This window comes from Tachyglossus aculeatus, chromosome X1 (genome assembly GCF_015852505.1).
Source record: "Tachyglossus aculeatus isolate mTacAcu1 chromosome X1, mTacAcu1.pri, whole genome shotgun sequence".
NCBI lineage: Eukaryota > Metazoa > Chordata > Mammalia > Monotremata > Tachyglossidae > Tachyglossus > Tachyglossus aculeatus.
Window position 1 is genome coordinate 121,706,675 of NC_052101.1, and position 23,923 is coordinate 121,730,597.

General features: G+C 50.1%; 2 protein-coding genes across 4 annotated transcripts in view; one reads left to right on the plus strand and one right to left on the minus strand.

Moving 5' to 3' along the window:
- Positions 1–12,378, plus strand: TMEM221 (transmembrane protein 221). The gene is given in 6 exon segments (XM_038771950.1): positions 1–50; positions 301–509; positions 4,895–4,904; positions 8,458–8,543; positions 11,874–12,092; positions 12,095–12,378. Coding segments are annotated over 6 exon segments (849 nt in total). The 3' UTR covers positions 12,370–12,378.
- Positions 9,419–23,923, minus strand: part of BORCS8 (BLOC-1 related complex subunit 8) — a 26,856-nt gene continuing 12,351 nt past the window's right edge. For 2 of the 3 annotated variants that reach the window (XM_038771951.1, XM_038771952.1), the window contains exons 3-6: positions 18,609–18,673; positions 17,308–17,415; positions 15,854–15,927; positions 9,419–9,767 (exon numbers count right to left, since the gene is read on the minus strand). In XM_038771951.1, the coding sequence (XP_038627879.1) occupies positions 15,894–15,927; positions 17,308–17,415; positions 18,609–18,673 (207 nt within the window). In that variant the 3' untranslated portion in view covers positions 9,419–9,767; positions 15,854–15,893. Of the gene's footprint in view, positions 9,768–15,853; positions 15,928–16,746; positions 17,416–18,608; positions 18,674–23,923 lie in introns of those variants that run through there. The other variant, XM_038771953.1, reaches the window with a different exon arrangement.

A 23,923-nucleotide genomic window follows, 5' to 3' on the forward strand; every position in this document is an offset into this window, starting at 1 on the left:
ATGCCGTCGGCGCCGGGGCTGGGGTTGTTCTGGATCCTAGCGGCCGTCATAATAATAATAATGGCATTTATTAAGCGCTTACTGTGTGCAAAGCACTGTTCTAAGCGCTGGGGAGGTTACAAGGTGATCAGGTTGTCCTCACAGTCTTAATCCCCATTTTACAGTTGAGGTAACTGAGGCCCAGAGAAGTGAAGTGACTTGCCCAAAGTCACACGGCTGACAATTGGCGGAGCCGGGATTTGAACCCATGAACTCTGACTTCAAAGTCCGGGCTCTTTCCACTGAGCCATGCTGCTTCACGTCCGTGCTCTCCACGCTGCTCATCTTCCAGATTGGGTCCGGCCGGGCCGAGCTGACGGGGGCATCCCGTCCGCCCGGCGGCCTCTCCCCCAGGGCCAGCGGGTTGTTGGTCCCCGTGGCGGCTATCTGCCTGGTGCTCAACGTCAGCTGTCTGCTCCTCACCCTCCTGCGCGTCTCCTGCAGCGCCGAGCCGAGCAGGACATGGACAGGTCTGTTACAACCTCGTCTTTCCACGTGGGAACAGTCTGTATGTTCGTAGTGCGCGGGGATCCTATAATTATAATGCTGACGGCAGTTGGAGAAGCAGCGTGGCTCAGTGGAACGAGCACGGGCTTTGGAGTCAGAGGTCATGGGTCAAATCCGGACTCCGCCAACTGTCAGCTCTGTGACTTTGGGCAAGTCACTTAACTTCTTTGGGCCTCAGCTACCTCATCTGTAAAATGGGGATTAAAACTGTGAGCCCCCCGTGGGGCAACCCGATCACCTTAGAACAGTGCTTTGCACATAGTAAGCACTTAGCAAATGCCATTATTATTAGTTAAACGCCTACTATGTGCCGAGCACTGTTCTAAGCGCCGGGGTAGTTACAAGATAATCAGGTTGTCCCACATAGGGCTCCCAGACTTTACCCCCATTGTACGTATGAGGGAACTGAGGCCCAGAAAAGTTAAGCAGCTTGCCCAAGGGCACACAGCAGACAAGTGGTGGAGCGGGATTAGAACCTACGTCCTCTGACTCCCAAGCCCGGGCTCTTTCAGCGCTTAGAACAGTGCTCTGCACACAGTAAGCGCTCAATAAATACGATTGATGATGATGCTCAGCACATAGTAAGCGCTTAACAAATGCCATTATTATTATTATTATTATTTCCACTGAGCCATATCCACCCACTCTTGGAGTGGACTCTCCCGAGCGCTTAGCACGGTGCCATGCCCACTGTAAGGGCACAATAAATACGATCGGTCAATTGCTTGATGGATTTCCCTTTTGCAGCCAATGCTGCTGGGCTCCTGGACACCCTCTCCTCTGTCCCTCCCTCGCCTCCCCCAGGACGAGGCCAGCTGGAGGAACAGTGGTTAACAGCCCTTTCATTCAGTCAGTGGTATTTATTGAGCGCTGTGTGCAAAGCACTGTACTAAGCACTTGGGAGAGTGCACTGTAACAATAAACAGGCACATTCCTTCTTGGGTTTGGCTCCAATGTGCAGAGGCGGAGGAAGTGGAAGTGGGGCCCTTCCCCTCCTGCAGGATCCACACCCAGGTCACTGATTTAGGGACCAGGTGCCATAATAACTAACAATAATTAGTAATTATGGTATTTGTTAAGCGCTTATTATGTGCCAGGCACTGTACTAAGCGCTGGGGTACCATCTAACCAATCCATCAGTGGTATTTATTGAGCACTGACTGTGTGCAGAGCACCATACTAAGTACTTGGAAGAGGACAATAGAGTAGGTAGATACCAATCTACCAGAATTCGATCCTGTTGAGCTGGAGCAGAAGCAGCATGGTGTAGTTGATAGAGCAGGGGCAGGGAATCAGAAGGTCATGAGTTCTAATACCGACTGCCTTTTGTCTGCTGTGTGCCCTTGGGCAAGTCATTTCACTTCTCTGGCCCTCAGTTCCCTCATCTGTAAAATGGGGATTGAGACTGTGAGCCCCATGTGGGACAGGGACTTGCTTGTACCCACCCCAGCACTTAGTACAATGCCTGGCTCATAGTAAGCGCTTAAAGAATGTCACAATTATCATTATTATTATGGGGGGAGTCCTGGAGGGCTGTCTCCACCCTTCCCCTCCTCCGACCCAAATATCAAACCAGCAGGGAGGTTAGTATTGTTACTTTTCTTCTTTCTTTCCACAACACCAGTGGGGACAAGTGGGGATCAGTGGGCACGGGGCGGCTTGACTCAGCAAAGGTCTGCTAGGATTGTGGTCTCTGGATCCTCACTCTGTCTCTGTAGATGCCTCTCTGCCGGCAGACTTGGGTCTGTACCTTTTAAGCACTTCCATACTCACCCCACCCCTCTTAGGCCCATCCCCTTTTACTCTGCCTCTTCCTTTCTTTTCTTTCAATCACATTTATTGAGCTCTTACTGTGCACAGAGCACTGTACTAAGAGCTTGGGAGAGTACAACAATAAACAGACACATTCCCTGCCCACAATGAGCTTACAGTCCAGAGCGGGGGAGACAGACATTAATATAAATAAATTAAAGATATGTACGTAAGTGCTGTGGGGCTGGGACGGGGGGGAGAACAAAGGAAGCAAGTCAGGGTGATGCAGAAGGAGTGGGGGAAGAGGAAAGGGGGACTTAGTCAGGGAAGGCCTCTTGGAGGAGATGTGCTTCCCCAATCTATCATTTATTTTAATGTCTGTCTCCCCTACTATACTCTCAGCTCTTTGTGGGCAGGGATCGGGTCTACCAATGCTATTGTACTATACTTACAGAGAAGCAGCGTGGCTAAGTGGAAAGAACCCGGGCTTAGGAATCAGAGGTCATGGGTCCTAATCCTGGATCTGCCACTCGTCAGCTGTGTGACTTTGAGCAAGTCACAACTTCTCTGGGCCTCAGTTACCTCATCTGTAAAATGGGGATTAAGACTGTGAACCCCACATGGGACAACCTTACTACCTTGTATTCATCCCGGTGCTTAGAACAGTGCTTGGCACATAGTAAGTGCTTAACAAAAACCATCATTATTATTACTTTCCCAAGCACTTAGTCCAGTGCCCTGCACACAGTAAGTGCTTAGTAAATACTGCTGATTGACTGACATGGCACGGTCTCTTTCCAAGGTTTCCAACATTATCTATTCCTGTCTCTGCTTTTATACCCTGTCCACTTCTCTCCTTCTGTCACCCTTTCTGTCCCTCCTTTATCCCAGCTGGGCTGTAAGAGGCTCGAGGACCCTGCTTGGGTCACTGGTCTTTTGAGGGTGATGGCAATCTCTCAAACAGAAACCTTCAATCTCCCACCTCCAGTGTGATGTTGTCGAACCATCTCCCACGGAAGTCTTCCTCAAGTTCCTTCTTCCTTGCTGACCTCAAGTTCCCAATTTTCCAGGTTATCCCTGATCCCCGACCCCTGCCCAAGCCATTCCAGCTCCAGCTGCCGTTTTGACCATAACCGATAGCCCTGGCTTTGCCATTTTCTTCTCTGAATCACCCTTACTGCATTTTCAGGGCCGTGGAAGGCTGAATCCAGCTTCCTAATGTTGCTTTGAGATGCCCCTGGTTCAAGGTGCCTGACATTGTTTGGCCTGTGGTGAGCAGAAACGGTAAAGATCTGGTCGGTTTGAAATCTGGCGCTGTGTCGAGCTCCCTTCTCAAAAGAGAAAAGGGAAGGAGGGGCCAAGAGAGTTAGACCGTAACACCATGAGCAATGATGCCATCCGGGGTCAGCTGAAAGGTCCGTTCAGCCAGTGGTGACAGAGACAGTTGGAGGATTGGATTTTTACATCAGACCTACATCTGTCGCCTTCTGGGACTGTTAAAGGTGAACTGTAAAGAGGCAGTCTCTGCAAAATAAGCAAACAGAATGATTTCTGATGCAGAATCATTAACCTCCGGAGCCCATGAAGTGGAGACTTAATCAGTGCCAGGATGTCTGCATTTTAAACAAGTTCTTGGGAAACCCTGTGAGGCCACCTGAGGTCAGGGCCTGAATGCCACTGCCGGCGGGGACCAGGTAGGTGTGTTGCTGGCCGAGGTGGGCATGAAGCCTTGCCACGCTCTGGTGCCCCCAGGCCCCAGGGGCACACCGGGGTGGGTGAAGGAGCCTAACATTTGGTTTTTCCGCTGTTTCACTGCAGAGGGGCTGAAGTTTGTGGCCAAGTCGGGTGGCTCCCCTTTTTCATCAAATGAGGTTTCCCTTCAAGGCCCTACTGAGAGCTCACCTCCTCCAGGAGGCCTTTCCACACTGAGCCCCTTCCTTCCTCTCCCCCTCGTCCCCCTCTCCATCCCCCCATCTTACCTCCTTCCCTTCCCCACAGCACCTGTATATATGTTTGTACATATTTATTACTCTATTTATTTATCTTACTTGTACATATCTATTCTATTTATTTTATTTTGTTAGTATGTTTGGTTTTGTTCTGTCTCCCCCTTCTAGACTGTGAGCCCGCTGTTGGGTAGGGACTGTCTCTATGTGTTGCCGACTTGTACTTCCCAAGCGCTTAGTACAGTGCTCTGCACACAGTAAGCGCTCAATAAATACGATTGATTGATTGATTGATTTCCCTTTCTATAAATTCTCCGTGGCCTCAGTGTCGAGGTCGTAGAAAGGGGATTCTCGGCAGACCTGGGGACAGAACCCAAGTATCCTGACTCCCTTACCAGTGGCTAAAAAGTGTTAGGACAGGCCGTCTCCCAATCATCAACAGCCAGCCAGATATGGGTTATTGGAAAAGCTAAGCTTAATATTAATAATAATAATAATAATAAATTCTGGCATTTGTTAAGCACTTACTATGTGTGAGGCACTGTTCTAAGCGCGGGGGGTAGATACACAAGATAATCAGGTTGGATGCGGTCCCTGTCCCACATAGGGTTCACATTCTTAATTCCCATTTTACAGATGAGGGAACTGAGGCACAGAGAAGTTAAGTGACATACCCAAGGTCACACAGCAGTCAAGTGGCAGAGCTGGGATTAGAACCTGGGACCTTCTGACTCCCAGGCCGGTGCTCTATCCGCTAGGCCACACTGCCGGCTTGCTGTCTGTAAGCTCGCTGTGGGCAGGGAATGTGTCTACCAACTCTGTTACATTGTTCTCTCCCAAGCACTTAGTACAGTGCTCTGCACACAGTAATCACTCAATAAATACGATCGATTCTCAGGTCACTACGCAACTGGTGCCCTCCTTAACTCACTCTGGCTAAACCTGCAGGCTTGTCGGGGGAGCCCCCCCACCAGACCGCTCCTGCTGCCACTCACAACCCTCCTCGCCGAGCAGCACGTCCGACCTGTCACAGTCAATTACGCCCGTTGGGCTCAGCTGGGTCTTGAATAGTCCGGGTCTGGGCTGAACAAAGCATGTTCCCTCCCGTCCCCTGAGCCCCTTCCTCCCCATTCCACCAAAGCATTTCATTAATACAGCAAAGTCATTTCTCTTCCCAGCTGAGCGAGGAGCAGAAACAAATCGAGAAGGATCCCTCTCAGGGGGCTCCCCTCGCAAGGAAGATACCCGCTTCTCAGAGATCTCCAGGTTATCTGGAGGCCCAGGATCTGTGTGCCCGTAGCCCCGGAGGCCAGCAAGTCGGCGGCAGTCAGGAAGGGTAGCCGGGAGCCGCCGATCTCTAGTCTCCTGCCTGAACCACCAGGCCTGCCCCGACCCTGATCTTGGGAGCCAGACTTGGCAGAATTTCTTCTTCCCAGCTTGCCCACCAGCCTGAGATGGTGTGCCGGGGGGGCTAGGCCATAGGCTTAGCAACTGAAGTTTCGCCGTTTCCGGTACAGGAAGAGCTGTGCTCAAAACCAGAGCATTTCATAAGCCCTTTCGTCCGTCTTCACTGCAGAGTCAGCCGTCCCGCCCCTGTCCCACACTGATCGTTATTAAGGAGAAAGGTTGCTCGGGGAAGCCGACCCGTGAAGTTCAGTGCACCGAGTGCCAGGGTTAGGTCCGGATGGACACTTGGGAGGACCGAATCCCCAGGTTTGCAGGCCAGTAATGCTAATGATCACCGAGAAGCAGCGTGGCGTAATGGAAAGGGCCCGGGCTTGGGAGTCAGAGGATGTGGGTTCTAATCCCGGCTCTGCCACTTGTCTGCTGTGTGACCCTGGGCAAGCCACTTAACTTCTCTGTGCCTACTGTAACCTCATCTGTAAAATGGGGATTAAAACTGTGAACCCCAACCCGATTACCCTGTATCTACCCCAACGCTCAGAACGGTGCCTGGTACATAGAAAGTGCTTAACAAATACCATCATTATTATTAAGTGCTTACTATGTGCCAAGCACTGCACAAAGCACAGCAGCGGATATGAGATCATCCGGTTGGCTCACATCCAAGAGGAAAGGACAACTGGTGCTTCGTCCCCATTTCACAGATGAGAAAACTGAGGCATAGAGAAGTGACATGCCAAAAGAACTAGAGATGGTGTGCCTAATCATTAATGGTAATAGTAATAATAATGATAATCGTGGTATTTGCTAAGCACTTACTATGTGTCAAGCACTGTTCTAAGTGCTGGGGTAGATACGAGTTGAACAGCTTGGACAAAGTCCCCATCCCACACAGGGCTCACAGTCTACGTAGGAGGGACAATGGGTATTTCATTCCCCTTTTACAAATGAGGAAACCAAGGCCCAGAGAAGTGAAGTGACTTGTCCAAGGTCACCCAGCCGGCAAGTGGCAGAGCCGGGATGAGAACCCAGGTCCTCTTTCCACTAGGCCACGCTGCTACACCTGACTCTATCCAATGGTCCTAAATGGGTGAGGGGAAATAACAGTGATGGTATTTGTTAAGCGCTTACTATGTGCCAAGCACTGTTCTAAGCGCTGGGGTAGATACAAGGTAATCAGGTTGTCCCACATGGGGCTCACAGCCTTAATCCCCATTTTACAGATGAGGTAACTGAGGCACCGAGAAGTTAAGTGACTTGCCCAAAGTCACACAGCTGACAAGTGGCAGAGCCGGGATTACAACTCACGACCTCTGACTCCCAAGCCCGTGCTTTTTCCACTAAGTCACGCTGCTTCTCAAGTGGAAATGCCACTAGTGCCAGAGGTGTGGACACAGAACAATTTGGGAAACTGCAGTGGAGCACGGGATCGGAGTTCTCTCAAGTTTCCTAGCTGACCAAAGCACAATTAATTTCTCTACTCTCTCGGTGACTGCGATGCAGCAGCAGGGCCCGATGAAAAGAAATCAAGGCTGGAAGTCTGGAGACTAGTCCCAGCTCCACCACTTTCCTGCTGGGTGATTTTGGGCAATAGCAACAGTAATAATAATAATTATGGTATTTGTTAAGCACTTACTATGTGCCAACCACTGTTCTAAGTGCTGGTGTAGAAACAGGGTAATCAGGTTGTCCCACATGGGGCTCACACTTTTAATCTCCATTTTACAGCTGAATTAACTGAGGCCCAGAGAAGTGACTTGCCCATGGTCACACAGCAGACAAGTGGCGGAGCCAGGATTAGAACCCACGTCCTCTGACTCCCAAGCCCGTGCTCTTTCCACTAAGCCACGCTGCAAGTCACTTAGCCTCTCTGTGCCTGTTTCCTCATCTGTAAAATGGGGATAACCAACTTGCCTTCCCTCCCTCAGACTGTGAAACCCGTGTAGGTGAGGGACTGTTTGATCTGATTATCTTGTGTCCACCCAAGCACTTGGCACATGGTATACCCTTCATCATCATCATCATTCTTATTCAATGCTACTTAATAATAATAATAATAATGGCATTTGTTAAGTGCTTATTATGTGCAAAGCACTATTCTAAGCGCTGGGGGGGAATACAAGGTGATCAGGTGATCAAGGTGTCCCACGTGGGGCTCACAGTCTTAATCCCCATTTTACAGATGAGGTAACTGAGGCTAGTGAAGTTAAGTGACTTGCCCAAGGTCACACAGCAGACATGTGGCAGGGCCGGGATTCAAACCCATGACCTCTGACTCCAAAGCCCGTGCTCTTTCCACTGAGCCACGTTGCTTCTCTAAAATAATGGCATTTATTAAGCGCTTACTATGTGCAAAGCACTGTCCTAAGCACTGAGGAGGTTACAAGGTGATCAGGTTATCCCACGGGGGGCTCACAGTCTTAATCCCCATTTTGCCGATGAAGTAACAGGCACAGAGAAGTTAAGTGACTTGCCCAAAGTCACACAGCTGAAAATTGGCAGAGCAGGGATTTGAGCCCATGACCTCTGACTCCAAAGCCCATGCTCTTTCCACTGAGCCACGCTGCTTCTAGTACTCCTTAAAGAACTCAGGAAGAAATAATGCATTGAAGATTTGGCTTGGGAAGCCCTAACTCTTCCTAGCCCAGGAACGTGACTTCCCAAACCACCCTATTTTCCCTTGACCAGTTCCCCAAACACCACCCAGCTTTCCCATTGATCATTCCTGCCCAACTATCATCCCACAGGGAGTAACCCTGACCTCGGCCTCATGAGTCATTTTCCCATCTGTCTTTCTCCCGTGCTGCAGGGCTGACTGGTTCTCCTTCGACAGCCACCTCTTCCGGCATATCACCATTGGCTTCCTCTGCTGTGGGGTCTCGGTGTATTTGGCAGGTAAACGCTTTCTTTTCCATCAGCACCCTAGAGGCAGGACTCCCTCACAAGAACCAAAGTTTCTGCAGGAATTAGGTCCCTCGTTCTCTCTCTTCCTCTCTCTCCTCAGGGCTGGTTGGAGGCCACATGCATCCTTTTTACTAGTCAGCATTTGCTGACCAGTGGAAGGAGGTGACTTGTGTGCGTGTGTGTGTGTGTGGGGGGGGTCACCCGTTCATTACCTTCAGCCGTCTCCACATGAGGATTCAATATCGCTGTCCAAAGAAACTTTCTGATCACACTGCCAGGTGGTTCCCTTGAGGCCTGCTAGGAGGGCAAAAGGCTACTCCCAGCAGAGATCAGGAAGCCGTATCCTGCCCCTGCTCTTTCCCCTCCCCAGAGCAACAGAGCAGATGTATGTGATTCTGGTGGGTTTTTCTGTTTTGTTTTTTCAATGGCATCTGTTAAGTGCTTACTATGTGTCACACACTGTTCTAAGCATTGGGGTAAGTACAGGTTTATCAGGGACCTGTCCCACATGGGGCTCACCATCTAAGTTGGAGGGAGGAGGATTTAATCCCCATTTTACAGATGAGGTAACTGAGGCAGAGAGAAGGTAAGTGACTTGCCCAAGGCCACACAGCAAGCAACTAGCAGAGCTGAGTTTAGAACCCAGGTCCTCTGAGTCCCAGGCCCAGGCTCTTTCTACTAGGCCGTGTGCTACTCAGGGAAGGCTACCCCATGCCCCCTTGGGCATTACCTACAAGGGTAATGGCAGGAGTGGGAGAAGAACCAAGTTGTCCCTAGCACCCGAGCTCTAGGGGTGGAAGGAAATTGGAAACAGAGTGTTGGAATGGTCTGGATTCTGGACTCAAAATTGACTGTACACCAGAGGCTCTAGAGCAAAAGTTTTTAGTTTTCCTGGAGAGATACTAGGGGTTTTTTTGCTGCATAGGTGCTGAGAGACAAGGAGGCAAAAGAGAAGACAGCACCAGCTGCTGCAAACATTTAAGAATGACAACACAGGGGTGGCCTTTTGGGGTCTCCAGAGTGGCTGGGACTGTGGGGCCCCCACCGGCCTTTCCAGTCACACACGTGTTCCTTGGTGAATTTCACCACCAGCGGGCTCTTCTTCGAATATGAAGGACAAAGATATGTACCGCGAGCAGTGCCGCTGCCAGTTCTGAGGAATGTCTCATGGCTGCCACCTCCCAGGTCTCGTCTGCTTGTGAGCTCCAGGGCCATCTGGAATACACACGCGCACACACACACACGCACACATCCTCATGAGCAGAGCTGAGGGGCCACGGGAAACAGAAGGGGCCATGGTGGGCCACCAGGGCAGAAAGTCAAACAGGGCAACAAAAGCCAGTGGAGGAAAACGATAAAAAGTCTTCACCCAGAACAGGAAAGTCCAGGAGCTGTAGTGGTTGAGAAAGGGAACAATTCTAGGAAAAGCTAGGAGAGGGGAGGGATTGAGAGGGAGGAAGAGAAGAGGGGGGAGAGAAAGAAGAGAAAAAGAGAGGAGGTGGGGGGCGGGGGGAGAAGAGGAAAGAGAAGAGAGCAGAAATTTCCATTTCCTCTGGCTGTAACTTATTTTAATGTCTGTCTTCTCCTCCTAGACTGTAAGTTCCTTGTGGGCAGAAATAGTGCCTCCCAACTCTTTTGTATTGTACTCTCCCCAAGCGCTTAGTATAGTGCTCTGCTCACAGTAAGAGCTCGATCAGTACAATTGATTGACTGACAGAGAGAAAAGAGCAAAGAGATGTAGTGCAACTGACATTCAGATAAAGTAGTAGGTTCAGACAGCAGAACACCTAGAGAAGCTACATTCACTGAAACACAAACCCTTCAAACCCCACTTCTGTTTCCTAAGGGGTTCTGGGGGAGCAGGCCCCAGCAAGACAGCTGCAACTCCCAAAGGAGAAGAAATGTCAAAGGAAATCTGGAGCATTCTAAGGATGGAGTGTCAATAGAAGAGAGGCTGGAGACAGAACCTGAGCGGATCCACAATTTTGGAATAAAGAGGCAGAATTTTCAGCCTAAAAGTAACCTCTGTGCAGTTTAGTAATAATGGTATGTGCCAAGCACTGTACTAAACGCCAGAGGAGTTAGATGATAGACTGGACACAGACCCATTCCCACATGGGGCTCACAATCTAAGTGGGAGAGAGAACAGGAGCTTTATCCCCATTTTACAGATGAGGCCCAGAGAAGTTAAATGTCTTGCCCCCGATAATAATAACAATAGTATTTGTTAAACACTATGTGCCAAGCACTGTTCTAAGCACTGGGGTAGATACAAGGTTATCAGGTTGTCCCACGTGGGGCTCACAGTCCTAATCCCCATTTTACAGATAACTGAGGCACAGAGAAGTTAAGTGACTTGCCCAAAGTCACACAGCTGACAAATGGTGGAGCTGGGATTAGAACCCACGACTTCTGACTCCCAAGCATGCTCTTTCCACTAAGCCACACTGCTTTCCCCGATTACACAGCAGGCATGTAGCAGAGCCGGGATTAGAACCTAGGTCTCCTGACGTCCAGGCCCATGGTCTTGCCACTAGACCACACTGTCAAACAGCACTACAATAGCATTTTATAATCTCCAGCCCTGTTGTTAAACAGTGCCCCTGGACCTGCCTCAGCAGTGATGCTAAGTAAAGCCCACAAGGTGCTTTACAGACACTGAACAGAGAGCCTGATTATCATGGCATTCAAGGGAATGCAGAGAAACAGCATAGCTTATTGTAAAGAGCACACACCTGGAAGTTAGAGAACCTGGATTACGATCCCAGCCCCGTCACCTGTTGTGTGACCTTGGGCAAGTCACAACTTTTCAGTGCCTCAGTGTCCTCATCCATAAAATAGGGGTGTTCTCCCTCCTCCCCAGGCTGTAAGCCCCATATGGGACAAGGACCGTGTCCAACTAGATTACCTTGTAGGGAACATGGTGCCGGGCACCTAATAAATGCTTCACAAATACCATAACTATCATTATGATGACGACGAGGGATCTGATTATGAAACGTGCAGTCGCCAAAGGTCACAGAGTGATCCTCTGTGAATCCTCTAGTCAGTCCAGGCACGACACTCTAACCGAGCTGACACTCTGACAAGGTGCCTGACATTCGAACCAGGTGATAGCGAATGCTCGGATGAACCCTTACCTCTCCCCATTTTATGGACAGAGAATCTGGGGCACCCAGAACTGCACAACTCAGGAGTTCAGGGGCCCAGGTGACGGTTCCTATCGTTACCATGACCCAGAGCGAAGGCTTAGAAGAGGTGGGGCTACCCACAGGAATGCCTAGCTAAGGAGACCCACGTCCCTGCCCTTCTTCTTTCCAGCTCTGTCCATCTACATGCTGCTGCTCTTCGAGATTGAAACTGGCATCATTGGTGCCTGCATCCCGTCTTCTGGCATCGTCGTCCTGCTCATTACCGTGACCTACACCCTCGTCAGGGCTTCCCACGCTGCCCGGGGCAGTCGGCTGGAGCCGGCCCACACCCTCTTCGAGAATGGCTCGGCCCAGCGGGGGGACGTCCCCGCCGGGGGCCTCAACGAGAGGGCCGGCCGGAGATCCACCGTCAGTTCTCCTACCCGCCCTTCCTAGAGCCCCAGCTCCGCCTGACCTCACTGGCCGCCAGCGACCCTGCCCCCACAGAAGGTGCTGTTCCCACGACGCCCCGGGTCCCCGTCGGCCCCGAGCTGCTGCGGACACCGTCCGCTGAGCTGGGCCCGTTGCAGGCGCAGACCAAGTCCTGGCGTGGGGTCACCCGGGAGATGAGGGATGTGCTGAGCAGGAAGGCAGACAGCCCCGGGAAAGGCTCCACATTAGCGTGAGACAAATCATCGCAGGATTATTCAGCCCGAACGGTTCCAGGGAATCTGGCACTGGGGGCCCTCAGGTTATGACTGATTTTCCCTGAGCGGCAGCGAGACCTGGTTCTCCGTGGGGCCCTTTGGCTTTGCACAAAGAGCTCTTGTGTGTGAGGTTCAAATTTCGCCAGCAGAGGAAGTAGTTGGGCCAGCCACGTTAGGTGAGAAGAAACCTCTTGTAGCACCAGTTTGGCATCTGCTCTGCACATTTTACAGGACTAAGAGATACGGGGGAAAAAAAGGGGGCGGCTGGCACAAAAACAATCCCACGATTCTCAGAGTTGCCTCCCTGGGAGATGTGGACATTATACCTTGTCAGAGAGCTGCCCGCCCCAGCTTCATGGACAAACCACCATCGTCTCGCCTAGAGTTGGTGCAAAAGCTTTGCTGAAGGTCTCACCCCCTGGGCATCGCTGCCAACCCATGTGCCCAAAAGCCAAGTGCCATTTCAGCCATGTGTCTAAAGGTTGGCAAGAAGGAAGCGGCTCAGTCTGCGGCCAGAGATTGCCGGGGGAGAGATAAAGGGGGAGGTCAGAAGGTGAAACGGAACACCCTGCCGTCTTGTAACTGAAATGATCACTTTCCTTTTGAGGGGGTCACTGCCTCTGGGATATTACCATCCTCAGTTTATTCAGTGGAAACTGAGCTCAGCGGGGTTTAATCAATCGATGGTATTTATGGAGCGCTTACTGTGTGTTCAGCACTGTACTGAGCACTTGGGGAAGTCCACTAGATTTAGCCACAGTCACCCAGTAGCAAAAAGAAGCATGGCCTAGTAGAAAGAGCTTGGGTGTCAAAAGCCCTGGGTTCTAATCCTGGTTCTGCCACTTGCCTGCCGTGTGGCCTTGGGCAAGTCACCGAAGTTCTCTGTTCTTCAGTTTTCTCATCTGTAAAATGGGGATAAAACACCTGTTCGGCTTTAAGACACTCAATCAGCTCGTTCCCCCCACACCCAACTCGATGATCTCCTGCAACTTTGCTCCTCTAATACCAACCTACACTCCATTCCTCAACTTCGTCTGTCTCACCAAACCCTTGCTCACGCCCTCCCTCTGACCTGCAACTCCTTCCACCTTCACATGACAGACCACCACGGAGAAGCAGCGTGGCTCGGCGGAAAAGGGCATGGGTTTTGGAGTCAGAGTTCATGGGTTCAAATCCCGGCTCTGCCAATTGTCAGCTGTGTGACTTTGGGCAAGTCACTTAACTTCTCTGGGCCTCAGTTGTCACTGCACCCTTTAAGCATTTGCATCTGTACACCACGCTCAGCCCCACAGCACTTATGTATATTTCTTTACCTTCTGCCATTTCCCCTATCTGCAATTTCTTCTGTCTGTCTCCCCCTCTACATTGTAAGCTCCTGGTGGGCAGGGATCACATCCATCAATTCTACTGCACTGTACTGTCCCAGGAGCTTAGTATAATACTCTCCACCCAGTAAGTGCTCAATAAATACCATCGATTGAGTGCTTTCCCCGAATGCTTAGTAGAGTGCTTAGCACATAGTGAGCACTTAAATACTTATTATTATGAAGTAGGTTAGATAGGCTCAGAACGGAACCCAGGAATCCTCAGCCCTGACTCCTAGTTCAATGTTCTCTCCTCTTGGCTCAGCCAGCTGAGTAGCTGAGGCTGGGCCTCCAAGTCCAGTGAACAAAGAACCATTGGGAAAGGCTTGAGGCCACCGAAAGGCAGAGAGAGGAACAGGAAAATTAAGCAGGGAGGGGATTAGGTTCATCTCGTCTGGCCCAGTTTGTCCTGCTGTGTGAAATGAGCACGGATGCTTTCAGAGGGCAACCCCACCTCTTCTCCTATATGTACCGAGGCTGCTGTTTAGCTGCTCTTGTCCCTTGGCCTCTACGGAGGAAGGTCTTTTGCACGTCAACAAGATCTTTGTCCTTCAGAATTCATCTTTGCTTGTTCTTTTAGCTCCAATCCACTGCAGCTCACTACAACAGGCTAAACCCCTACGGGACTGTTCAAAGTCACAAATGAAGGATTCTGTTGTGCAGTCAAATGAGACTGCTGGGCTACTGTTTGGTTTTTTTCCAGTGCCTTCTAATAAGGACAGATATGATTCTACCAGTTCTGCTTGGAGGACAGGCAGCCTTTCCTCCAAAGCATTCCTTGAGGAGAAGCAACACAGCCTAGTGGATAGAGCATGGGCCTGGGATTCACAGTACCTGGGTTCTAATCCCGGCTCTGCCACTTAATGATAATTACAGTATTTGTTAAGCGCTTACTATGTGCCAGGCACTGTACTAAGCATGGGGGTGGATACAAGTAGATCGGGTTGGACACAGTCCCTGTCCCATGTGGGGCTCCCAGTCTCAATTCCCATTTTCCAGATGAGGTAACTGAGGCACAGAGAAGTGAAGTGACTTGTCCAAGGTCACACAGCAGACAAGTGGCCGAGCCGGGACTAGAACCCATTGTCTGCTGTATGACCTTGGGCAAATCACCTAATTTCTCTGGGTCTCAGTTACCTCATCTGTAAAATGGGGATTAAGAATATGAGCCCCGAGTGGGAGGTGGATTGAGTCCATCCTCATTAGCTTGTTATCTACCCCAGTGCTTAGTACAGCATCTGGCACATAGTAAGCGCTTAACAAATACCATTAAAGCAAAAAAGAAAAAGGAGACAGTCTTCAAGTTGCTTAAGGGACTAAATGGACTAGTACCCGATGGGGCGACCCAGAAGTGCCCCTGAAAGAAGACGCAGAGGTGGGAGCTAGTTTAATCCATCAGAAACATGCCCAACCCTTGGGGTGCTGGGGAACAGGACACATGGTGAGCACGGGAGCTTCTTAACACCCCATGGAAACACTTTGGGGTGCGTGACCGGGCCAGACGTAGTTTTCCAGCCTGAGAGATGGGGCACATTCAGAAAGTTAGTGGGAAAAGAACAAGAGACAAAGCATGGCCTACTGGAGCACGGGCCTGGGAATCGCAAGGACCTGAGTTCTATCCCAGCTCTGCCACTTGTCTGCTGGTATGACCTTGGGCAAGTCGCTTCACTTCTCTGCACCTCAGTTACCTCATCTGTAAAATGGGGATTAATACTGTGAGTCCCTTGTGGGACATGGACGGTGTCCAACCTGATTAGCTTGTACGTACCCCAGCACTTAGTACAGTGCCTGGCACACCATAAGCGCTTAACAAACACCATTTATTTAAAAAACAAAAACAACTCAGGGGGTAATGAAGGAGGGCTCACTGCTTATAAACTATTTCTCTCCCGGCCACTCTGTCTGAACAAAAGGCAGGAATCAGATCCACCCAGCCTAACGCCCCCTCCCCTACACTTGCCCTTTGCAGGTATGTTAGAGAAGCCAAGTTCCACTCGGAAACAGAAGCAAAGAAAGAGCAGCTGGCAAGGGGCTCAGGAGGCGACCAAGCTGTTAGTCCCAAAGGAGCCAGAGCCCTTCTCCCCTTCGTCAACACTGACCTGAGCTGGGGAGGCGGAGCAAGACTCGTCTGGTCTGAGATCAGGTCGAGGATGGAGGCTGCTGCTCATTGGGGCTGGAACAAAATGCTTGTGTCACATCGACGGGGAGGCGGAAAAAAAATCACATGAAAATCAGGACAAACCACCAGGGGGAAGGGAGGAGGCAGAGGCCATGGGTTCTAATCCCAGCTTCGCCACTTGCCTGCTGTGTGACCGTGGGCAAGTTGCTTCACTTCTCTTTGCCTCAGTTTCCTCAACTACAAAATGGGAATTCAATCCCTGTTCTCCCTCCTACTTAGACCATGAGCCCCATGTGGGACAGGGACTGTGTCTGATCCAATTAACTTATATCTACTCCAGTGTCTAGAACAGCGCTTGACATATAGTAAGGGCTCAACAAATACTATAATTATTGTTATCATTACAGCTGCACACATTCGGCAGTCATGGACAAGTGGGGAAACCCAGCCAAGACGTTCGCAATGGGCAAGAGAAACTTGGGCCTCGGGTGTGACTTGGATGCAGTTTCGATGAACTAGGGAAAGAGGACTGCAAGACTTGAACGCAGGGCCCAATTAGCCAAATACTGACCTGTGGGGGTGGTCCCTTCGCCTGCACCTTCAAACTAGGGAGTCATCGGGCAGTTTGAAAGGAGCCTGGTCTTTGCCCTGCACTGGCTTCTTATCTGCAGTCAAATCGCCGTGCTTCCACAAAACCTCGGGGCTCAAGACCCCTAAGCCGGGGGAACTAAGGGAGAGGGGAGGGTGAAGTTTAAAGCGCCTAGCACGGGGTGGGGTGGGCTGAGGTTTACATTCTGAAACAATTGGTGAGTTTGTGGTGCTGATGCCCCAGTGGGCTTAGCGAGGCAGCTCTAAATAAATGAGGCACACACCTTCCACTGATGGGACTTTTATTCATTCCCTTTAAACAGACATTTGCCATGGTAACATCGACAAGAGCTATAGTCTTCAGCTCTGCCAACCTGTTTTACGGTCAGGTGCCAGATAGGGTGTAGGGGTGGAATACAAGTGCTTGGGACCAAACGGGCATTTTCTGCTCCTCCTGGCCTACGGAGGGGCTCTGATCTCTAAATATCTCCACCCAAAGGCAACATCCGAGGTTAGTTAGACTCAGAGCTAAAACCTGCCCTGCAGATCACGCATTCATCCATTAATATGAACGGAACCCCCCAAAAAACAACCCTCCCCCACCAACCTTTTCCAAATAGGCATGAAGTTATTTTAGCTATTTTTCTTCTACCATCTTGCAAATGCTCTCCCACATGAGAACTACGAGGTGAAAAAGCCACCAGGCATTATAACGGTTTTAGGACTGAGGAAGCATCAGTCAAGATGGTCTTCTACTAGGGGAATCCCTTTAGAGAGAGCTTGAAGCTCCCTAAAAGAAATAAGAACGGTGGCTAAGAGAGTTCGGTCCGTCTTTTCCAGAGCTACCTGCGACCCTGTGAAGAAGTCATCTGGTCCTTGAAGCCGATGGCCTGCTTCAGCAGCCCTTCGACGCTGCGGAAATACACGCTACTGTCCGTCATGTTCTTTATAGCGCTGGAACACAGCAGGGAAAAACAGGTCGGGGTAAATACAATCTATTGGGAAGCTGTAAGAGCGGTCAGCAGACAATGTGCAGGATGCAACTGGGGTGGGGGTCTGAAGATGGTGGAATAGTTGTGGAAGGGGCTTTCTCCGTTGACTCTGACCATAGTGAAATCCACTGAGAGACCGTGTGTGTGCTGGGAGAAGTCTCAGTGGCCAGTGGGATAATGGGAAGTCCCACAGCGTTAGATGCTTAATAAAGCCCTGACCCTTCTTTGAAACCAACCCAACAGCTTTGGGATCAAGATGTGGTTTTGCTTTTTGAAGTGCTCCACCCACATTGCCAGAAGCCTAGATAGGATCCAGCCCAGTGCATAAGGGGCAGCCTGGAAAGTGCTGGAAAACCACCTAGGGCCAGGGGAGAGGGGTGGCTAAATTTGGGGGGGGTGGGGGGACAGTGGAGAACAGACATCCTCTCCTGCCCGGTCCTCAAATCCAATTATGCCTGTGGGTTTTGGAAGAAATAATAATAATAATAATGGTATTTGTTAAGCACTGTGTGCGAGACACTGTACTAAGCTCTGGGTGGATACAAGCAAATCAGGTGGAACACAGTCCCTGTCCCACGTGGGGCTCACAATCTCAATTCCCATTTTACAGATGAGGTAACTGAGGCACAGAGAAGTAAAGTGACATGCCCACGGTCACACAGCAGACAAATGGAGGAGCCGGGATTAGAACCCATGACCTTCTGATTCCCAGTCCAGTGCTCTATCCACTATGGCATGCTGCTTCTCTGATGGAGAAGAAAAGGAAGGGTGAGTGGTGGGTGAAGCGGCAGAAAGGCCAAGGGCTTCTCGTGGCTCATTAGAAAGAGCACGGACTTGGGAGTCAGAGGTCATGAGTTCTAATCCCAGGTCTGCCACTTGTCAGCTGTGTGACTTTGGGCAAGTCACTTAACTTCTCTATGCCTCAGTTACCTCATCTGTAAAATGGGGATTAAGACTGTGAGCCCCACGGGGGACAACCTAATTACCTTGTATCCCCCCCCCCCCCCCCGCCCCCCCCCCCCTCCAGTGCTTGGCACATAGTAAGCACTTTTACAAATGCCATCATTATTATTATTATTATTAAGTGCTTAGTACAGTGCTCTGCACACAGTAAGCGCTCAATAAATACGATTGATTGATTCTCAAGTGTCCTACCTGCAAGCATACTCCACTGTGTAGATGGCACCTTGACTCTGCTCCTCCCAACTCTGCATATCAGACTACATGGGAGACAAAAGAGAGGAAAAAGTGAAGGCGGCTGCAGAAGCTACAGAATTCTCATAGGAAAGTGACTTGGACAAGTCTGCCCAGAAAGCACAGAATAATGACAATAATAACAGTAATAACAGTAATAATGATAATAACGGTATTTGTTAAGCACTTACTATACGCCAAGTACTTTCTAATGATAATTGGTTTGGACACAGTCCCTGTCCCACACAGGGCTCACAGTCGTAATCCCCATTTTAAAAATGGAGGACCTGAGGCCCAGAGAAGTGAAGTGGCTTGCCCAAGGTCACATAGCAGACAAGTGGCGGAGCCGGGACTAGAACCCATGACCGTCTGACTCCCAGGCCTGCCCGTGTTCTATCCACTAGGCCATGCTGCTAGGCAGTTGGTAAGTACTTACTGTGTGTCAAGCCCTGGGGTAGATACATGATAATCAGGTCCCACATAGGGCTCACAGATTAAGGATGAGGGAAAACAGGTACTGAATCCCCATTCTGCAGATGAGGGAACTGAGGCACAGAGAAGTTAAATTACTTTGCCTAGGTCACACAGAAGACAAGTGGTGGAGCTAGGATCAGAACCCAGGTCCTCCGACTTCCAGGCTTGTGCTCTTTCTACTAATAGTAAGAATGAATAATTATGGTATTTGTTAAGCACTTACTATAGGACAAGCACTGTTCTAAATGCTGGGGTAGACCCATGGTAATCAGACTGGACATAGTCTCTGTCGCACATGGGGCTCTCAGTCTAAATTGGAGGGAGAGGGATTTAATCCCCGTTTTGCAGATGAGGGAACTGAGGCACACAGAAGTGAAGTGACTTGCCCAAAGTCACACAATAAGTAAGCGGTGGAACCTAGGCCCGTGCTCTTTCCACTAGGCCACACTGCTTCTCATAAGACACCCACGACCTCCCTGTCCCATTGCCAAAAACATATGAACTCTGTAGGCATAACTGCTTGTAAATCAGTCAGACACTGTACTAAATGCTTAAGTACAACCATGTGACAGACACATTCCCTGCTTACAGTTTAGAGGAGGAGACAGATATTAATATAAATAAATTATAGATATGCGCATAAGTGCTGTGGGGCTAGGGATGGGGGTAGTGAATAAAGGGAATAAATCCGGGTGGTGCAGAAGGAAGGGGGAAAAGAAGAAATGAGGGCTTAGGCAGGGAACGCCTCTTGGAGGAGATGGCTTTGAAGGTGGGGAGAGTAACTGTCTGTTGGATATGAAAAGGGAGGGCATTCGAGGCCAGCGGATGGACGGGGGCAAGACGTCAGTGGCGGCGAGATAAGACGAGATCAAGGTACAGCTGATCAGTTGCTGCGCTGGCATGATGACAACAGTATTTCACTATCCCTTTCGGTAATGAACTTCCACAGGGAAGTAGACTTGGAGGAGGGGAAAAAAAAAGATCTGTTTTAACCTCAAGGTGCCCATACGATCCGAAGTCCTAAGGGCAAATAGCCACTCTCTCGGAGACTCCTAAGTTACACAAGTTCAGTGCGGCTGATCTCAGTCTGGATGTGGGAGCGGTATATTTAAGAGCTGTCTCAAGTGAGGCTAGTGACTCGGAAGATGGCGCTCTTACTCCCTCATTTGGAAAACTGCAGTTTTCTCCCCAAGTTCCGGAGGGGAACCCAAGAGGCCACAGGATTTGGAGTCATTCAGCTGGGCTCGGATATTTCGGCAATCTGTGACGGGAACTGGAATATTTCTCCCAAACCGGGGATTGGGGTGCTCCCCTTAGCAGGATCAGCACTGACTGACAAGTGGAATTCCTTTGTGTTCGTTAGTGGTAAGGCCTGGTCTCATCTCATTCTCCTTTGTTGGAGGGTACAAACACCTCCAACGCCCATCCCCCATCAGCACACAAACACCAGTCAGGCATACGCCATACCACATGGCTCAGGGGCCCAAGAAATCTTTGAAGAAGGCTCAGTAGGAATTCAGACAACTTTCAGAAACTGAAGATTAGCTCAAGGAGTGGAGACCGACTCTCCTATTTTTCCCTTGTCAAGCACAGGTCCTGAAAGTTAAGACACTTATCTTCCCAGCCCTCGGCGTTTACTAGTGGATTTCAAATGCCACCCATCCCTGCTATTTAAATCCACATCCACAAAGGTTTCTGCTCCAACATCGTTACTACTTCCTGGGGCTTTCGGGGCCCTTAATTAGGAACAAGCAATCTTCCCCTAGAGCGCCTAACTTTTTACACCGTTTCTCAGTGTCCTTTCTTGAAATTCCCAGGACATCCCCTTGGCTGGGTTTTAATAACTAACATCAGTTAATGATGTACAATGGCCCAAATGGCAGATTACAGAGTAGCTCTGTATTATTAATATTAGTAGTATTATTAGTATTATTATTAGTAGTATTAGTAGTATAATTAGTAGTATTAATGAGAGGTTCTACGTTCTCCTAAAGGCTGGGAGAGGGAGGGGGCTGTCAAAAGTTGCCCAGAGCCGCTGAGCTGGTCCCGCACCAACTTTGAACTCGTTTTCCAGAATTCCCGGTGGGTCCACCCCACTTAGCAGGGTTGTGTGGGGAGCGGGAGGCTCTTCTCCTTCCATCCTCATTGGTCCCAGGCAGAGCTGGGCCAGGGGTCCCCAGAACCGCTGCCTGATGCTCCATTTGTCTTGCCAAGTTTGAGAAGCGTGTTTTGGAGCTCTCTGGTTAATTTTTAAATAAAAAAAAAACCACAGGGTCTTGCTTGAGATGAGTGGAGAGGGTGGACTTTCCACCTTCCTGCCCTCCCCCCACCCTCAAGCTTTTACTCACCAACCTAGCCAGTGTTTTTTCCACAAAACCATATCGAGATTAATCCTACAAGGGAAGGAAAGGATGAACAGTCTTTTCCTGAGTCCCTCAGATATCTCAGGTATCACCTAGCATGAGCACAGGGCTGGGAGTCAAGGGACCTGGGTCCTCATCCCGGCTCCACCACCTGCTTGTGGTGGGCAAGTTGCTCCACTTCTCTGGGCCTCACTTTCCACCTCTGCAAAACGAGGATTAAATACGCGTTCCTCCCTCTCTCCAGAGACTGTGAACTCCATGTGGGATGGGGGCTGTGCCTGATCTGATTCTCTTGTATCTACTTGGCACGCAGTAAGCGCTTAATAAACACCACGATTATTATTACTAGTGAGCTACAGTAGGAACCTAGAGCTGTGAACAAAAAATAATAATGACGAAGGTATTTTAATGTGATTTTAACAAGGCTCTGAAGGTGGGGTGAGTAATCATTTGTCAGATATAAAGGGAAAGGGCATTCCAAGCCAGACAGAGGACTTAGGCAAAGGGTCGATGGCGAGAAAGACAAGATAGAAGTACAGTGAGTAGGTTGGAATTAGAGGAGCAAAGTGTGAGGGCTGCGTTGCAGGAAATCAGTAAGGTAAGAGGGGGCAAGGTGATTGAGTGCTTTAAAGCTAGTGGTAAGGATTGTCTGTTTGATGTGGAGGTAGACTGGCAACCACTGGAAGTTCCCGAATGGGGTAACGTGGACTGAATGGTTTTATACAAAAATGATCCAAGCAGAAGGGTGAAGTATGGACTGGAGCGGGGAGAGGCAGGGAGATCAACGAGGAGGCTAGTGCAGTAGTCATTCATTCATTCATTTATTCAATCGTATTTATTGAGCGCTTACTGTGTGCAGAGCACTGTATTAAGCGCTTGGGACGTACAAGCTGGCAACATGTGGAGACGGTCCCTATCCGACAACAGGCTCACAGTCTAGAAGGGGGAGACAGACAACAAAACATGTAGACAGGTGTAAAAACTGTCAGAATAGAAATAAAGCTAGATGCACATCATTAACAAAATAAATAGAATAGTAAATATGTACAAGTAAAATAGAGTAATAAATCTGTAAAAACATATGTACAGGTGCTGTGGGGAGGGGAATGAGGTAGGGCAGGAGGGATGGGGAGGAGGAGAGGAAAAAGGGGGCTCAGTCTGGGAAGGCCTCCTGGAGGAGGTGAGCTCTCAGTAGGGCTTTGAAGGGAGGAAGAGAGCTAGCTTGGTGGATGTGTGGAGGGAGGGCATTCCAGGCCAGGGGGAGGACGTGGGCTGGGGGTCGACAGTGGGACAGGCGAGAACGAGGTACAGTGAGGAGGTTAGCAGCAGAGGAGTGGAGGGTGCAGGCTGGGCTGTAGAAGGAGAGAAGGGAGGTGAGGTAGGAGGGGGCGAGGTGATGGAGAGCCTTGAAGCCGAGAGTGAGGAGTTTTTGCTTGATGTGCAGGTTCACTGGTAGCCACTGGAGATTTTTGAGGAGGGGAGTAACATGCCCAGAGCGTTTCTGCACAAAGATGATCTGGGCAGCAGTGTGAAGTATAGACTGAAGCGGGGAGAGAGAGGAGGATGGGAGATCAGAGAGGAGGCTGATGCAGTAATCCAGTCGGGATAGGATGAGAGATTGAACCAGCAAGGTAACGGTTTGGATGGAGAGGAAAGGGTGGATCTTGGCGATGCTGCGGAGGTGAGACCAGAAGGTTTTGGCGACGGATTGGATGTGAGGGGTGAACGAGAGAGCGGAGTCGAGGATGACACCAAGGTTGCGGGCTTGTGAGATGGGAAGGATGGTAGTGCCATCTACAGTGACGGGAAAGTCAGGGAAAAGGCAAAGTTTGGGAGGGAAGATAAGGAGTTCAGTCTTGGACATACTGAGTTTTAGATGGCGGGCAGACATCCAGATAGAGATGTCCTGAAGGCAGGAGGAGACATGAGCCTGAAGGGAGGGAGAGAGAGCAGGAGCAGAGATGTAAATTTGGGTGTCATCAGCGTAGAGGTGATAGTTGAGGCCATGGGAGCGAATGAGTTCATCAAAGGAGTGAGTGTAGATAGAAAACAGAAGGGGACCAAGAACTGACCCTTAAGGAATCTCTACAGTAAGGGGATGAGAGGGGGAGGAGGAGCCCGCAAAGGAGACTGAGAATGAACGGCTGGAGAGATAAGAGGAGAACCAGGAGAGGACGGAGTCTCTGAAGCCAAGGTTGGTTGAGGAGAAGGGGGTGGTCTACAGTGTCAAAGGCAGCTGAGAGTTGGAGGAGGATTAGGATAGAGTAGGAGCCATTGGATTTGGCAAGAAGGAGGTCATTCGTGACCTTTGAGAGGGCAGTTTCGGTGGAGTGTAGGGGACAGAAGCCAGACTGGAAGGGGGTCAAGGAGAGAGTTGGTGTTGAGGAATTCGAGGCAGCGGGTGTAGACGACTCGTTCAAGGAGTTTGGAAAGGAATGG